This window comes from Protopterus annectens, chromosome 7.part0 (genome assembly GCF_019279795.1).
Source record: "Protopterus annectens isolate FY-2018-M chromosome 7.part0, PAN1.0, whole genome shotgun sequence".
Lineage (NCBI taxonomy): Eukaryota > Metazoa > Chordata > Ceratodontiformes > Protopteridae > Protopterus > Protopterus annectens.
The window spans coordinates 164,562,288-164,580,960 of NC_056739.1; the positions used below are offsets into that span (position 1 = coordinate 164,562,288).

Below are 18,673 nucleotides of genomic sequence, written 5' to 3' on the forward strand. Positions count from 1 at the left end.
TCTGGAAATATTGGACTTTTTCAGAATTTGTTGGACTTATGGTGGCTCTACAGCATATGCCCTACTTCATGTCACTAATGTTCAAAAAATGCTTTGGGGAGGGAGAAAGTTAACTGCAAGTAAATATTCTTTTCTTACTAGCACTATTTTTGTGGTATATGGTTTTCTTTGCATGCTATAAAGCAAAGTTTTCTCAGTTATTTTGAAATGTAATGGGGATTGTAAAACAGGTGCTGCTGTTCTTTTTTCTCTTTTTCCCTTCTCTCTTTCTTCGTGTTCAGTTTTAAGAAATTTAAGCAATGCGTCTTAGCATGTTTAACCTTTCCTTTAGGTTAACTCAAGTCTATGAGTGTGGGACTTTTGTTCCTATTAGGTGGGTAAAACTTCAATATTTGAAGATGTACATAGTTTTGTGCGTTAGTATTAAGCTAATAGGTTTTAGGGGGTATCTGGATTGTGTTTTTTTTGTTTGAGAGCTTTAAAAAAAAAAAAAAAGGTTTTCTAAGTTGTGGCATAGGCTCATGGATATGACAAGCAACAACTGTATTAAAGTTCAACCTGTCAAACAATGTATGCATGTAACACAAAAGCTGGAACTATAGATTTAACAAAAAAGGTGTTGTACATAAAAAGCTAGAAATAATAACTTTTTAATGCAATGATGCTTTCTGTAAGGTCTTTAAATGTCAACAGTCTCACAGATTGTTGTTGCATCTTTTGGCTTTTCCCAGTTAGGGGTCGCCACAGCGGAACTCCGGTCCGCTAATGACTGGCAGTTGATTTTTACATGCCGAGTTGCCAGCCCTGACGCACAACCTTCAACAAAAGTATGCCCATTCACGCATGTCTCCACGCAGAAGACTCTCTAGCTGAGAATCGAACCGGACAGCGTCTTACTGTGAGGCAACAACGCTACCTAAATACAAATAATAGAGTACTGAACTATATAAAAATGTAGAGTGCAAATAATTGTTACTGGAGATGCACTTAGAAAGAACTGAACACGTGAATTTGATAAAGAAAGCTTTTCAGGATAGTTATTCAGCAGAATACCTTGGACGAAGGAAAACGGTTGCCCCAATACTGGAAAAAAAAAGGGGGGGGGATAAAAAATATAATAATGACAGATTTGTAGTGCTAAGGCACTACTGGCAAGGGGGGGGGGGGGACTACACTGGAATGCATTTACATTCCACCTAAAACTGCTATAATGGAGCTTTAGAAAACTCTGGCAGAAACAGTAAGTTTTCAGCAAGGAATATCACTTATAGGTGGGGACTGGAACGTGATCTGCAACAGTGAAGATGTGTCTGGGAGGCCTAGAAAGGAAAGTAATAACAGAGGGTAGAATTTTGAAGAAATGTATGAAAATATTTGGCACGGAAGATGTGAATTCAGTAGCAGTAGTTTGAAGTGAATTTGCATATTATTCCCCAAGATATATAAACTGGGCTAGGCTAGACAGAATTTCCATTTCACAAGAACATGTGCATTTAATTGAAGGTCTTGAGATGCTCCCAATAACTATTTTAGATCATGGGCCAATAACAAATAAAAATACAGAATAATGAAATAAAAATGAGACTGGCACTTTCCCACCTATCTGTTGAAAAGAGAGGAATTTAAGGAATGGGTAGTGGAGATTATTCAGGCGCTATTAGAGAGGACAGAAATTTCTTTTAAAAAAATATAGCTAGGGAGTGGGATAAAATTAAGGTAGAGTTTAAAAATAAGCACAAAGCAAGTTAGCTGGTGTCACCACCAAAGGCAGTTTGTTTAAGCAGAAAACAAACAAAGAAAAGCAAGCTGCCACCAAACCGGGATTAGTAAAATCTTAAAACTAATACAACTTTAATAGCTACGAACACTTTAAAATCTGATGCAGTCCAGCTGCTAAATGGATGATCCATTTAGCAGCTGGACTGTATCAGATTTTAAAGTATTTGTAGCTATTAAAGTTGTACTAGTTTTAAGATTTTACTAATCCTGGTTTGGTAGCAGTTTGCTTTTCTTTACGTTAAGAGTTTAAAAATAGGGTGGAAATAAGACGGGGAGCTATGGTTAGGAAGAAACAAAAATTATTTAGAGGGACTGACAGATGCTGAAGTATTGCAGAATAGGTGGAATTTCACAGAACAAGAGGAGGATCAACTGCAGAATGCCAGGGATTACCTCGATAATTATGCACGAGTTTAGAAAGACTGCTGTTAAACTATTTTTTGACAACAGTAGAGCACAAAAACTTTTAGCACAATGACTCAGGCAACAGAAAGTAGGAAGGGCCGTCACCAAGCTTAGGGAGTCTATAACAAGGAAGGTAACAAGATCCTGTAGCGGTATTAGAAATATTTAAGAAATTCTATGAAAGTCTGTATAAAGCAGAGAAATATGGAAATTAAGAAAATATACAAATGGAAATGTTTATGGAAGAATTTAATATGGCAATGCTAGAGATAGATGAGGCTCAATTACTAACGAACGGTTAGGATAGCAGGAGACAAGAAAAAATTGGGATGTATAACCAATCTACAGTAAAGTCCCCAGAATAAATGGTAATCATGTAGAAGTTTGGAAGCTAGGAGGGAAAAAACTGAAAGATCTGGAAGGTTTTAACAGTATTTTAAGAGGAAGAGAAGTACCAACATCCTGGAGGAAAGCAGTGGTAGCTGTAATACCTAAAGAAGGTAAAGATCCATCAGACCCAGTTTCATACAGACCCATTTCAATACTAAACCATGATTATAAAGTGTTCATGTCCACAGTGGCTAAAAGAATGACAAACATAATGCCAAAATTCACAGATATGGATCAATGTGGTTTTGTGGAGGGGAAGCAAACAGTTGACAACATTAACAAATCACCGATGATCCAGAAGGAAGCAGAATGTAAGAAAATACCATTGCAGTTGGTGGGTCTTGATGTAGAGAAAGCATTTGAAAGTTTAAGTCAGGACTTTAAGAGCAGGGAAATAGAATCATTTGTATTTCATGAAAAAATTAGGTGGCTGATTAGGAGGATATATGAGGGATCAAGGCGAAAATTAAAGTGGCTGGGGTCTGCTCTGATGACTTTTGCTTGATGCTTGGCTGAGGAACCAGACAGGGGTGTCTTCCCCTTTGTTATTTCCATTACATTTAGAACCACTGGCAAAGAAAATAAGGGACTCACAAATTCAAGGATATAATTGGTATGGTAGTCAAGAAAAGCTGGCTCTATTTGCAGATGATATTATTTTATACCTGAGAAAACCAGAAAGAGACATTACAGTACTGTGGAACATTTTGAGACTGTTTCAAACCTTTTTGGAATACAAAATTAATGAAGCTAAAACAAAGGCAATAGCTAGCGGTAAATTATGTACCCACACACAAATTTGTCTAGCAATATCCATATTTATGGGGACATGATAAAATTAAGTATTTAGGAGTATGGATTAAAATGATTTTGCTGTGGCAGCTACGGATATGTGGGGAGAGACTAAACAAAAGATAATACACAAACTGAGAAAAAAGGAAGCTTTGTTACATGGATATGGATATTAAAATACAAGCAGTCAAAATGTTTTTGTCCCTTTAGTCTTATAAACAGGTCAAGCATATTTTTATCAACCACAGGAGAAGTTGTGGATATAAATTAAACAAGAGCTGAAGGACTTTATTTGGGAGGGGAAGACTGCAAGAGTCAAGTGGGATGAGCTGATTCTTCCAGTAGAACAGGGCGGATTGGGATTATCCAATTTGAAGGGATATTTCAGAGCTACATAGTTAAGGCTCCTATATATATACCACAAGTAGAAAACTAGAATTCAAAGTGGAAAGGGATGATGTTGAAACAGAGAGGAAAACTCAAGAAACATGGAGAGACTGGGATTTTGGATGCAGGCCTTTAAGGAGAACAATAATCATACAGAATATTATATTCCTAAAGTAGCAGAAAGTATTCTAAGAATTAAGCCAACATGGGAATGGAGAAAGGAGATTGTACAGATAGGGTAACTGCAATTAGGGATAAAGACAACAGAGGGCTGGAATTTATTGGAGCAAACTGGCAAAGGAACCAATGTATTGGGAGCAAATAACTAGAGAGGGAAAGGTAATGGTATGAAAAGAGGCCAAGAATTTATTTGGACTGCAGGTTAGAGAGTGCCCTCCCTACCAAGGATTGATATCAGAGTACAGGCAAACAGAAAGAAATAGGGAGGTCCCTAATTGAAAGACCAGCACTGGTAGAGTTTTTAGTAGAATATAGAACAGAAGCTGCCATTAAAAAAGGAATAATTAGTACGGCATATAAAATATTGCATGACAGCTATAAGAATCAATCATGGGAGATTAGAAAGGATTGGTAAGAGAGACTGGATAAACAATTCACAAAGAAACAATGGTAGGATATATGCATGTCTCCAAAATATGCAACAAAATTTATAAGATTGAGGATTTTTGCTTGGAATGTTATATAGATATTTTTATACCCCAAGTGAACTCCAGAGAATTTTTCCTCGGAGACAGCAAATATGTGACAGAAAGAGGTATTTGGGAACATTTTCTGGGAGTGAGGTAGATTAGCGGACTTTAAGTATGTGGGATGGCACTGCCAGAGATTCTGGGTGGGTGGACTGGTGTGATGAGGGAGATGATTTTTCTGAACTATGATACAGAATCAGAAATGCCTAGACATGGCAAGGCCTTGCTGTGTCTTAATTATGGTGGCTGCCAAAAACACAATTACTAGAAAATGTAAATCAAAATCTAAACCAACTATATTAGTAATAGTGAATAAAACAACTGGAATTGACATCTTTAGAAAAAGGGAGGAGCAAACTACACAGGAAAAAAAATGGGAATTTGGGAACAATACATACAGGGGAAGAATGAGGTTTAAAAGAAAGCAAGACTTAAATGAGCTATGGAATGTTTAACTGAAAATGACTGTGTAGAAGTGATGTACAATATCTGCAACTGGGAGTGTGTCAGTATGGTTTGTGATGCAAAATGCTTGCAACTAGGATTGTGTCTGAGTGGTCTGTTTTCATTTATATAAATGCATGACTGCTTATGTTGTGACGATTTAATAAAGAGGTTTCTTGTTTAAAAAAGTGTCAGGAACTGAATATTTTAGGTAATGTTGCTTAGGTTTATTATTTATTTATTTTTTTTATTTTTTTATTTTATTTTACATTTGTTGACCAGGCTAGTCTAACTGGATATATGTCCATTTTCAGTAGAGGCCCGGGGAGATAAGCTCCAATGGAACAGATATCAAAAACAAACAAAACAGCTAATATACACACAAAATTCATAAACATTATTAACCGGCAAAAGAACTTTAAAGGAATAGATTCAGCGATTATCATATAAGCTAGACAATCAATTTATAGTAGAGAGTAATGTAGTTAAAATTATAGACAACAGGTTGTTACACATACAAGAAGACAGGCATGATAAACAACAGTTACTATAGTAAAGGTAGTCTCTATGATGCTAAGCTTTAAGAAGATGCAAATAAGGGTGTATAGCAGGACTAGGGAATGTTGTATTCAAGGAGAGTAGGACTTGAATAGAGAGAAGAAGATGGTAGGCAGAGGCAAAATAGATGAGCTAATTGTTAAGTCAGGCTTTGTACAGGGGCACAACCAGTATGATTTGAGGAATAGTTTGAGTTTACTTTTCAAAAGTGATATAGAGGGAAGAGAGGCAAGTTTATGGGGAAGTAGGTTCCAGGATTTTCCAACAGTAGAGAAGAGAGAGTCCCCAGCTCTGTTGTTGGATTTTGTAATATTTACAGTTTGTGTGATGATCGTAGGGTATTTAGATTGGTACATAGGGTGATGAGGGTAGAAAGTGTGGGAGTATTTGTTGGTTGGTAAATGGTCTTATGGGCCATGGCCAGTTGGTGGAAATTGAGCTGATTTTGCAGTTCAAGCCAACCAAGTTGATTCAGATTATGACAGGGGTGGGTTCTGAAAGGGTTTCCTGTTGCAAATCTGGCTATGTTATTGTAGGAATGTCCCATTTTACTGAGGTTGTTTTTAGATAGATTTGTAAATATGGGTGAGGCATAGAGGAGAGTAGAGATTAGATGAGTGTGAGCAATGGTTATTCTAGCTGAAGGAGAAAGGAAGGGTTTGACCCTATAGAGAGAGCCAAGTTTTTTTTAACGGTTTTTAGAGTATTATTGATATGGGTGTCAAATTTGAGTTTGTCATCTATGGTGATGCCTAGTAGTTTTGTTGTAGGTTCTGGGGATATGAGTGCCATTGTTGGATGTTACAGTGAAATCTATAGGGGAAGACCTACGCGTAGGAGTAAAAAGGAGGAGTTTAGTTTTCTTGGGGTTCAGGAGGAGACAGCGTTGTGAAAACCATTTTTCAACTGTGTTAAACACTGTTCGGGTAAGGCATTGAAGCTCAGATGTGGTTGAGGATGAGCATACAAGAGTGGAGTTGTCTGCATATTGGATGCATGTTGCTTGGGGAATTGCTAGGTGAAGGTCATTGATAAATAAAGTGAACAGTAAGGGTCCTAAGATGGACCCCTGAGGGACACCAAGGTTAACTGGCAGGTGGGTAGATAGAGAATTATGCCAAAGAACAGCCTGTTGCCTGTTTTTTTAAGTAGGATTTGAACCATTTTATAGCAGGTTTATCCAGTGACAGGGATGTAAGGATGTTTAAAAGTATTTAAAAGTATCTGGTGATTTACCATATCAAAAAGCTTTATAGACAGATCGATGAACAAAGCAGAGGACAGAATATTTTGGTTTTGGTTTTTGTTGATATGATCTGTAAAGTAGAGGAAGGCAGTAGTAGTGCTGTGGGTAGGTCTGAAACCATGTTGACAGCTGGATAGCAACTTGTTATGGATAAGGTGGTCTAGCATTTGCTTATGGATACATTTCTCCATGATCTTTGCCAAAGGAGAAAGTAGGGCTATGGGACGGTAGTTGGAAAAGTCAGTAGAGCTTCCGCCTTTATGTAGGGGGATAATATGGGAGACTTTCCAGATACTTGAGATGTGTCCTTCAGTGATGGTTCTGTCAGGATTGAAATGGGATAGGCAATGGATTTAGCTGCCTTTTGTAAATATTCAGCAGGTAGCTGGTCTGCTGAGGGAGAGGATGGTTTCAGTTTTCGGATAAGGGTGAGAATATATGTTGTTGGGACTGGTTGGAAGTGAAATGGAGGGTGTTGGGTGGAGTCTAAGTAAGATATAGGACAGTCTTGAGGTGATAACTGACTGGCAAGTGTTTGAATGACTTCAGTGAAATAGGTATTAATGGCATTAGCAGTATGATTGGGATTTTCCTGGTCTGTGCCTTGTGGGTTTGGCGTGATGGAGTGCCCTGGGTGTAATAGTTCGTTAATACATGCCCAGAACTTTTGTGGTTTATTATGGTAGGATTGCTGGAATTGTAGGTAGTAATTTATTTTGTCAGAGAGTATAGATTTTTTAGTGTAATTTCTCAGCTGTCTGAAATAAAATTTTGTCATTCGCCATTTATTCCAGTATTTGTTTCTAAGATGGATTTTTTTGCTTGGTTTCTTTTGAAAGCCATGGGGCAGATTTAGTTCTAATTCTGATAGAGCGGGTAAGGAGCATGGTGTTCAAGAATAGATAGGAAGTTGGAGTTTATTTAACAGCATCTTCCAGTGGGAGGTATTTTAAAGGAGACCAGTTACATGCTTGGAGTTCATTTTGGAAGAGCTCTGGGTTAAAGTTCTTTTTAGTTCTTATTGTCCTGCAAATGGTTGGAATGGGAAGATTCATCTTATGCCTGATGATATAGGTGAGTGAGTGATCACTCACATCATCAGGGAGAGTTCCAGCTTCATAGGTCTGGGGAGGATTGTTTATGAGGATCCAATCTAATGTACTTTCTTTATTATTGGGTTTGTTTATCCTGGTAGGGGAGGTACTGGTTTGAGAGAAACCAAATAAATTGATGTGGGTGGTAGGGTGGGTGGTAGGGTGATCACCGCTGCAGCATTTCCAGTCAATGTTAAAATCACCTAGGATAATGGTTTCTTGGGGTACATTTTGAGATAACCAGCAAAGAGCATCCTCTATGGTGGCACAGTTATTGGCAGGTGGTAGATAGATGCAGACAATATAAATAGATTTGAAAGTGTTGATTTGGACTTTGGAAAAAAGAATTTCAACGTTAGAGGTTGCATGACATATAGCAATATATGTGGTGTATGATGTTTGTTAATTTGTTAATACAGTTTGATTACTTTTATATGAATGTAAATTTACCGCTCTCACAAGTGATAATTCAATAAAGGTGGTTTTTTAAACAGCATTAACAAATGCACATAAGAGGCAAGCTCTGATGGAAAAGAAATTGTCAGCAATACTGTATGGGTGTGTAAAATTCTTAGTTAAAAAAAAAAGTTAAATTGAAAAAAAAGACCACAAACTGCTTGTACAAAGCATCCCTAAAACTGAGGGGAATTGTATTCTACAAAATGACAAAATAAAGGTGGAATAAAGACCAGGAGAATAAAAATGCTAAAAAAAAAACACTAGTAATTTGTTCTGTAATAACTACATTAATCAATGAGAAAAAAAGCACCAACTTCAAGGAACTAGAAATAAAATAATTAAATTATTAAAATATGCTACAAAGAGAAGCTAGTCCAAGCAAAAACCATTACTAACAAATACAGGCTGCAGCTTCTTTGGAGAAGCATGTTGCAAGCAGTGCTCAACACTTAAAGCTAACAAAATGGGTCCAAGTCAACTGACAAAACAAATGCTTGAGGACACATGAATCACACCTGGCAATAAAGAATGAAAGGAAACTGCAAGATGGGCAATGCATTGGCAAGAAAATGTCAACTCAAGTGGAACAAGTGATGCAGAGTTTTGTAATGCATACCATATTCTAAAAAGCAAGAGGGGTCCATACTACCAGAAACCAGAATTTTCGTTCCTACATCATAATGGAATGTGATGGATGGGGAACTGAAAAGACAAATAGTTTATTGTTGCAGTGGATGGGGACAAGGAGTTACTTCACTTTATGTTAAACTGGAGTACCACTGCACCTTGCATATAAGCAGATAATGTGATACTAGATTTCAAATGTATAGTGGAACTTTGCAGCACCCTTCATTTTATAATCTCTTGGACTTCACAAGTTCGAAATACTGAATGCACATACAACTAATGCTCTTACTTCTACAAAGATGTAATTAGGATGTAAGATTCTAGACAGTATGATACTTCAGATAGGTGACAGTTTCCTTTAAGTTTCTCAAGTAACATTCCACTCCAATTGCTCACTTTACAAAGCAAAGCCATTTTCCTCACAATTGACGTGAAAGATTTCTTTACTGTGATACCTAAGATGCAAGGCTTGGAATTTTTTGAAGAAGCTTTATTTAATTTTTCCAAGTTAGAGCACAGTAAGTTTATTTTTATTTGTGAAATCATGACCTTGATTCTAGATAACAACTTTATTTTCTTTGAGGTGGAATATTATCAGCAGATCAGAGGTGTAGCAATGGGAGCAGCTTGTGCCCCTGTCTATGCCAATATAGTACTCCTTGCATGAGAAATTTGCCACATCTTCAATATCCCCTATTGGGACAAAATACAACTATATTCCAGGTTTTTGGATGACATATTTGTCCTATGGAACGGTACTGACGAAGAGATTTCTGACCATGCAATACATAGGTGAAACAACTGACTTCTTAGAATTTACCTATAATTATGATTTTACCAGTAATAACTATTTGGATGCACAAATTATCAATGACATGGGCGAATTCCGATCCTGAATATATAGAAAACCTACAGTTTGCAACACATATCTACATTATGGGAGCAATCACCCTACTGCTCAAAAAAGAATTATAGTGAAGAGACAGGCAGTGAGGGTTACCAGAATGACGTCCCATTATGATGACTTACAAGGTGAATTAAGTAAATTACAGTGCACGTTTGAAGAGAGAGGGTACTCCAAACAGATGATCGAGGAAATAATTTTAGAAGTACAGTGGGGCATTGATTACTTCCCCTTATTAGGGGTAGGAATACAAAATAATGTGGAAAGGATTAAGGAAAATGATAAATACAAAAGGGCTTGTGTACTTGAATATAATTCTACAAATAAGGATGTTAGGGGTATTATCAACAAGAACTGGACAATTTTCAAAACTAATCAAGAAATATACAAGAAGTTGGGAAAGGGTCCTAGATTTGTTAATAAGACAAGGCACAACATTAAGAGCCTTCTTGAATGCAAGATAGAGTCCAGAAAGGTGAACAGCAGGGGCACTAGACCATGTGGAATGTGTAGACAAGATATACACAAAGAACAATCTGTAGTTCTACACAATAGGCTGAAAAGTAAAATAGTGTTTGTAAATGGGAATTGTTTGACCAACATTGTTGTATACATAGCTCTGTGCAATTCATGCACAGTATTCTATTTCGGAAAAACAGAACGGTCACTTAAAAGTAGGATGTATGAGCATGTTAATGACATCAAAAATAAAAAAAACAACCAGTGCACTATATAAACATTCTTCAATATGTACATCTTTTACAAAATTTTCATTTGGAATTGTGGAGCAAGTCAAATTAAATCCAAGAGAGGGAGACTGGAAAAACACTTTAAAGAAAAAAGAAACAGAATGACAAATAAGAACAGGAGCAATGTTTCCCCCAGGGTTAAATGAAAGTACTTCCATGGTCCCAGTTTTGCAGGAAAGAAAAAACAAGAAATAAATATTCTTATAGTCAGTGATGAATTTTGAAAGGTTTTCTTATAGAGTATGTTTTGTAGTGATGAATTGACTATTGTTTCTGTATGGAATATTAATCTATTATATGTTTTTAAGAGTTAATGGGCAATGCAGGGGGGATGATTCTTCAATTAATTGTTTTATTCTTGTAATTGGTCAATGAATTCTATTTAATGAAGCAGCATGCTTTTTGTAATGTATTCTGATGAAGGCTAAGCTGTGCATAGCCGAAAGCACTTAATAAACTTGTATTACTGACAGACAACCCTTTTTTCTGGATCACAGCCTGGATATTTTTGGTTTTATAGTAAAGCCAGGCTAGGCCAAGTCTCAAAAGCACAAACATGAAATATGCTCAATTGTACAACATATAGTTTTATAGAGAAATTCTGTAAATTTTCTAATTCCAGACTCTTAACTGTCTAATGATACAAGCGGCATACAAACTGGCTGCACAAGCATAAGACAAAATTTTAAGCTTACAAAACAAAATCTATCTTTTAAAATGCAAAGGCTATACCTCATTCCACACTTTCTGACCCCAAAATGAGGTTGGAAAGACTAAGGTTGGTGGAGTCTCTATCTTCATTAAAGACAGGCACACCTCCAGACTGGTTTACCAGAATGATGCACTGGAATTACTCCAGGTGCAACTGACAGTTGGCAAGACACCCATCCAAGTTATAGTCAGCTATGGACTCCCCCCCCCCCCTCCATGTCTCAGGACCCTCTCTCCTCCTACCTGGACCTACTTGATTCCATCAAGGTACACCCTAACACCCTGATCCTTGGTGACGTCAACTACCCCACCATAGACTGGGTGGACTACTCCTGCACTAATGCACTCACCCAACGATTCCTTGACTTCAACTCTAACATACTAGACCAGCTGGTCTCATCCCCCACAAGGGAAGATAACATACAGGACTTGGTTCTCACCGACATGGGTGACCACTGCACCACTCCCATAGTATGTTCTTCCCTGGTGAGATCAGATCATCAGTCTGTCTCATTCAAAGCTTCTCTGCCACCCAACCCCTCCCCAGCCATAACCAGGGTAAAAAACTTCTCAAATGCTGACTACATCCTCCTAAGGGAGGGTACCAGCAGCTACACACCACCACCCCATCAGAGAATGCAGACAACTATGCTTAACAGTACACCAGTGCAGTATACAAGCACCTGTGCAACTACATGGGCTCACCTATACCCAACAGAACTAAAACCTGCTCCTCAAGGAAACACAGACCTGTCTGGTGGACATCCTCTATCAACAGGCTTTACAACAAAAGGAGGAAACTGTTGTCCAAGGGTAAAAAGGAACAAATTCCAAATTGGAAAATCTCCCTCCTCTGCCTCAACAAGCCAAGTGGATCCTACTGAAAAACTCCAAAGCCAATTACGAGTTGAAACTAGCCCCTAAAACAAAGGGAAACCACAAGGCCTTCTTCAGTTGTGTTAGGAACCTCCATGGCAAAGCCCAAGTTTGCTCCGAATTAGTACTTAATGGTCCCACTTACACTGATCCTGCTGACTTAGCCAACCTACTAGCTGACAGGTTCAGTGCAAACTTCACCCCCCCTTATCGCCCCCAAAGGCCCAGTCGACATCCCCGATACTTGTCCAACACCTCACATCTTCATAGATCAAGTGTTAAAGGTCCTAGCCAAGGCAAAGAATACAGCTTCCATGGGACCTGATAATATCCCAGGCTGTATTCTGCACCATCTCCAGCAAGAACTAGCGTCATCACTGAGCACCCTATTCAACCACAGTCTAAATACTGGCTTCATCCCAGCAGAGTGGAGAACCGCCATTGTCATCCCCTTGCACAAAGGTGGTGCCACTACTGACCTGGGAAACTATTGCCCCATTAGCTTGACATGTCTGATCTGTAAAGCCATGGAGCGTATTATTATGGATCTCATAAACAAGGACACAGGAAATCTCCAAACACTCGACTCCACCCAATTCGGATTAGTCAGTGGCAGATCTTGCCTACTGAACCTAACTGACTTCTTTGAGATGGTCACCAAGGCCTTAGATGAGGGAAAGTCAGTACATACAGCTTACCCTGACCTGGCAAAGGCCTTTGACACAATTCCCCACTCCGGCATCATTGAAAAGCTAACACAACTTGGTATTAATACCTATCTCGTCAGATGGGTGGCCAACTGGCTCACAGACAAGACCCACAAGGTCAAAATAGGCGCCACCACCTTCAACAGACCTGTCACTAGTGGTGTTCCCCAGGGATCTGTCCTGGGACCCCTACTGTTTGGCATCTACTTCTCAGAGGTCCAGGCAAAGACCAAGGGCCTGTGGCTGACCAAGTTTGCAGATGACTGGACGTTGGGTGCCATTATTGACTCCCCAAATGACATTAACATACTGCAAGAGGGTCCCACAGCTCAAATAACTGGTGCTAAAGTCATAGCCTTAAGTTAAATGCAAAAAAATGCATTATCGTACCATTCGGCAAAACCTCTGTCCCTACTGATTACCACATCAACGTCAACCCCCTAAGCACACAACCTGTGGTGAGAGACCAGAGTACCCAGGTTGACAACAATCTCATATTCGACCATTATGTGGTGGCAGTGGTCAGAAAAGCCATCTACTTGGTTGATTTCATAAGTAAAGGGATTGCATCCAGAAAAAAGGAGGTTATTACCTCTCTGTACTCCTCCCTCATTAGACCTATACTTGAGTATACCACCCCGTTTGGCATGTACCCCTCCAAACACCTGAACCAACTGGAAAGGCCACAAAAATACCTCACAAACAGAATCCATGGCTTCCAACACCTGTCTTATGCGGACAGGCTCAGATCACGATCACTTTACTCGGTATCTACAGATTGCTCAGAGGTGATCTGCGTTTTGCCTAAAGGCAATATCGGACCCTGACCTACTAGAGATGCTCCATAAATGTAAGTCTAACTCCTCGCACATTACCCGCTCAATTAGCCTAATCTAATATGCAACATCAACAAAACCTGCTGGAGAGACAGATTTGTCTCCCAGAAGCCGACCTGTCTCTGGAATAGAATTCCCATACATGTCAAACAGAGTACCTTGCTGACCCTCTTCAAGCGCAAACCTTGATGAGTGGATGGGAAACCACAAATTTGTCCCAGGGGTTCCACCTTTGTCCTTCACTGACAGGGGTGACAGGTGCTGACTGAGGTTTCTTTTTTGGGGATAAACTCTTGGCTAGGCTCATTAGGGCCCCAGGGCCATTAGCCTAATAACCTCCCATGATCCTATTAAAAAAAAAAAAAAAGACATGCAGATTACTCTTAGCACTTAAGTAAGGGAACTCGCACTTCATAAACTGAACATTTTATCAGTTCTTGAAAAAAGTTAACATCGCATGCTTAATCCTACTATTTTAAAATCTGCTTACCTCCTGGAAGGAATTCCATGATGAGATAAAGGTTGAGCTTGTCCTGGAAACTATAGAACATTTTCACAACCCACTGGCTGTCTGCTTCAACCAGAATATCTCTCTCTGCGCGAATATGGCCAACCTGTGAGACATACACATATTCAATAGTTTATCCAAACAGACAATTACTAGACTGTACAAAATGCCATCACCTTACCATCCCTGTAATCCAAGTCCACCTTCCCAGCTCAGTATTGCATACTACTACAAATCAAACCATTTACTTTGCCTTCTCTGAGCAAGCAAGCTTCACAGGACACACCAGGTTTCCTTTTTACAGAAAGCAAGTTTAAAGAACAGAGATATGGTAGACTCTGCTACATGTGCAAGATACGTAAATTATTAAGGTACACAAAATCATGAGGTCCGTTTTTATACTCAAAGTTTACACAGTATACCTTCCACTCTCTAAAAATGCTTGCTCTCTCTTTGAATGACAGCCTGTAGTGTGTTCCCTTGTACCAATTCCCAAGTAATTTATTTGCCTTCAGTGTTTACAAGTCAGCAACTTTTTTTGGGCAACTTGCTCTGCCCTTTCCACGAAGTATTTCCACATATCCTTAATTTTCTGCATTGCATCAAGTTACTGTACGAGTACATTTGTCAGATTCCAGTTTTTAATGCATCCCTTCCTAATGCAATTAGTCAGTTCAATTTACTTGGCTTTGTTAACTGGCTGGACTCAACAATTACAAGTGTCTCTCTTTCAAGATGACCTATGAATACAGACGTTTATGGGATTTCCTCGGCATTAACGTTCACAAGTGGAGACTGGAAGGATCAAATGCAGAATAACAGGATAAAGCTCATTAACACCACACTGCCTTACTCTGTGCTTACAGTCTACAAATGCATAGCTTGAGAAACAGTCCCCAATTCCTCTCTGCATTAACTTACATCTGTCCACATTAGCTATCTATACAGTGCATTACACATTTTATCCATGCTTAAGATGATGCCAGTGACTCCTCAGTTACTCATGATACTTTGCAAAGTTCAGGTTATTCACTAAACCCACCACAGACTTTTCCTGTGCAGTAGCTATTCTTATCTACCTGAATTTCTGCATATACAACAAAATTGATATATTTTTTAATCTACTTACTGATTCAGTTGTCACACCAACTGACTATTCCTCACATTTACAGTGACCCCCTCCTTCACCCATTTTACTTTCTCTGGTCTATCCATTTTGCTGCCGTTTATATAATGGAAATTATTCCCTACTATTACAAATGAAAACTGGTTTCAGTAGCATTCAATGCACTGCTATTCCCCACTTGTCATTTCTCTTACTTCAGACTAAATTCCATCTGCTGCCATCGACTGTGCCATCTTTATAATCACTGCCAAATTTTGTGTGTGCTAATAATGGTAATTTCTTTTAAAGTCAGTCAGCCAGACACTCATTCTCCTCCCCAACTAACCACAGCTCGTGCTGCTTACAGCCTCGCTATTTTCTGGCATCAAAGAACTTCTGAGGTTTTTGCTTCAAGGGTCAATCATCAATGAAGGTGGTCTCACATGCATGGAATTCTCCCTGCTCTTCCTTGATTCTTACTTCATTGTACAAGAATAGCAGCTACCAGACTTTCTGCAGTTCACAAAAACGTTAGCATGCTAAGCAATAATTCTTCCAAGACAACTGCTAGTTTTTACAATCCTTCCTTTAAAACTAGTGTGCTCCTTCCAAAACACATCATACATTCACTTTTAGCTCTTCTTTTTATGAAGTTCTATAAGTGAACTGGCACTTGCCAAAAATACTTACCTGCTTTATTTTACTTTGACATTTGTTAACCAGGATAGGCCTGACTGGGCATGAGCCCATTTTCAGCGGAGGACCGGTGGAGAAAAACTCCCAGCAAAACAGAAAGAAATGCAATAAAACAATAAAAGAACACTAACAGACAATAAAAAGAATAAAAATAAAATAAAAATGTACAAACCATTACAGTAATGTTTTTTTTAAACTTTACATAATTAACAGGCACAAGCAAATAAAATATAGTGAAGTTAAACTTGGTCTGAGTACAAATGCAAGAATTAGTAAAGTAGAAAGACAGGGAAAGTGGTCAGGGAGAATTGCAAGCTTAGTAGCAAGTTATAGCAGCAGAAAGGTTTCCAGGGAAAAGCAGAGCTATCTTCAGATTTGTTGTATTATTAGATGGGAGTTGATGAGAAAGAAGGATGTAGGTGGTGGACAAGTATATAAAAAAAAAAAAAAAAAAAAAAAAGGATGGGAGTAAAGGGGAAAGGTGAAAGGACTTGGAAGAGGAAGAAATGAGTAGCTGGGGGTGGGAGGGGGGGATAGTGGAAGATTACGAGTGAGTATGGGGAAGGGTGTAGCATACAAAAAAGTAAGAATAGGGGGTGGAGGGGGTAAAGGGGGGGGGTGGAAAGTAGAAGGGGCAATAGAGAGGTGAGGATGCGTGGTAGGTTAGTGGGTAGTATGATAGAAGCAGAGCCATGAGTGAAGGAGTTTTTCCCATAAGGCTTGCTTGAAGCAGAGACTATGGATCAGATGGTTAGAGGTATTTTGTTTCAGCCTAGAACAGCAGTATAGTTGTAAAGGGAATGACTAAGGGAATATTTAGGTTTGTAGAAGTTGGTCAGAGGTACGGAATGAGTGAAAGGGTGTATAGAAAATGAGGAGCGGAGCAATGGCAGGACAGGCAGTAGGGTTACTTATTATGAAGTAGCAGAGGAGGAGTTGAGAGAGGAAGAGACGGTGAGGTAGCTCAAGCCAGGTGAGGATTTTTAGAGATATTCAGTGGTGTGAGTTATAAGGTTGGCTAGCAGCAAATCTAGCCATTTTGTTGTAGCAGAACTCTAGCTTTGTTTTAAGGGTGGATTGTAGATTGGTTAGGATAGGAGAGGTGCAAAGTAGGGTGGGGAGAAGATAAGCGTTGGTAAGGGCAAGATTAGTGTCACTGGTGAGGATTTTTTTGTTCTGTAACACACCCCCAATTTTTGGTGAGTCTTTTTGATGCAGTATTGGACATGCTAGTCAAATTTAAGTTGATCATAAAGGATACCACCAGAGTTTAGTGTGCATCATTTCTTCTGTTGGGTGCTGTTAAGAGAAGCAATGGCAAAGGCTGATTTTACTGTAATAAAGACTTTGGGAGGAATAAAAGCATTTTTTTCAGGTTGAGGATAAGTTGTTTTTTGTTTAGCCAGCTTTCTATTGACTGAAGGATTTTTGGGCAAAAGTTTGCAGGTGCTGGAAATTATCAGAGGAGCAGATGATGGTGGAGTCATCAGCGTATTGAATAAGAGAAGAGTAAGAGCAGGATGTATGAAGACAGTTTGTGAAGATGCTGAAAAGTATAGGCCCAAGAATGGAGTCTTGAGGTACACCAGTGTTGACAGGGAGGAGGAAGGCCACTTAACAGCCTGTTGGCTGTTAGAAAGGTAGCTATAAAAGCAGTTAGAGAGTCCAACAGCAGACATTTCTTTTAAAGTAATAAGGGGTGAGACAGTGTTGAAGGCTTTGGAAAGGTCCAGTAAAAGGGCAGATACCAGGTTATTGTTTTCTCCGACTTCAGTGATGGTGTATATGTGAAGGAAAGCACAGCAGTAGTTGTGTTGCTCTGTTAGAGCAGAAGCCATGCTGGGTTGGCGTGAGCAGACTTCCATTTTAGGAAGTGCTCTAGTAGTTGTTTGTGAATGCATTTTGAGAATTTTTGAGGGGGGAACAAACTAGTAATGGGCCTAAAGTTAGTGAGTTCTACAGATTGTCCACCTTTGTGAAGTGGAATTATATGAAATTGTTTCCAGATAGAAGGGACTAATGATTCTTGAAGAGATCTGTTGAGTAGGATGGAACAGGAAAGGCAATAGTGGTAGCAGCAAGTATGAGGAATTCTGAAGGGAGATTATCCACATATGGAGAGAGCAGAGTTTAAGTTTCATAAGGAGAGGTTTCATGTAGGAGGTAGGAAGTGGTTTGAGAGAGAAGGTGGGTATGTTGTCAGGGGGTGAGGATGATGGTGTGTGGGGTAAGAGTTGGAGAAGTTTTGTGTTGATTTATTAAATCAATGAAGTAGGAGTTGAATAGTGTGTCAGTTTCAGAGAGAAGTTTGGAAATGGGTTTAGTATCACGGAAGATCCGGGATTCAGAATTTTAGTAATGGTATTCCAAAATTTTGGGGGGTTGTTTTGTTTGAGTTTTTAGATAGCAGTTCTTTTTAACCCAAGTTGATTTAGTGTTTGTTTTTTGTTTTTTTGTATGTTTACACAGTTGTTTGTAAGTCTGAATGTGATTGGGGGATTTGGATTTAAGCCAGTTTTTCCAAGCTGTGTCCCTGTTATGTATAAAGGTACAGCAGAATAGGAAAGCCATAGTGTACGGCAAGCTTTGACTCTCTTTTTCCTGAGGAGAGCTAGGCAGTGAAAAGTATCCATGAAAATGCTTCTGAAGTTCAGAACTGCATCCTCTAGTGGTTGACTTCTGAGGAAGGA

The 18,673-nt window shown here is 39.0% G+C and overlaps 1 protein-coding gene across 1 annotated transcript in view; it reads right to left on the reverse strand.

Moving 5' to 3' along the window:
• The window catches only part of STK38 (serine/threonine kinase 38), a 1,097,533-nt gene that overhangs the window by 642,734 nt on the left and 436,126 nt on the right, over nt 1–18,673 (reverse strand). Inside the window, exon 6 of the mRNA XM_044076623.1 lies at nt 14,165–14,288. Coding sequence (XP_043932558.1) covers nt 14,165–14,288 — 124 coding nt within the window. The remainder of the gene's footprint in view (nt 1–14,164; nt 14,289–18,673) is intronic.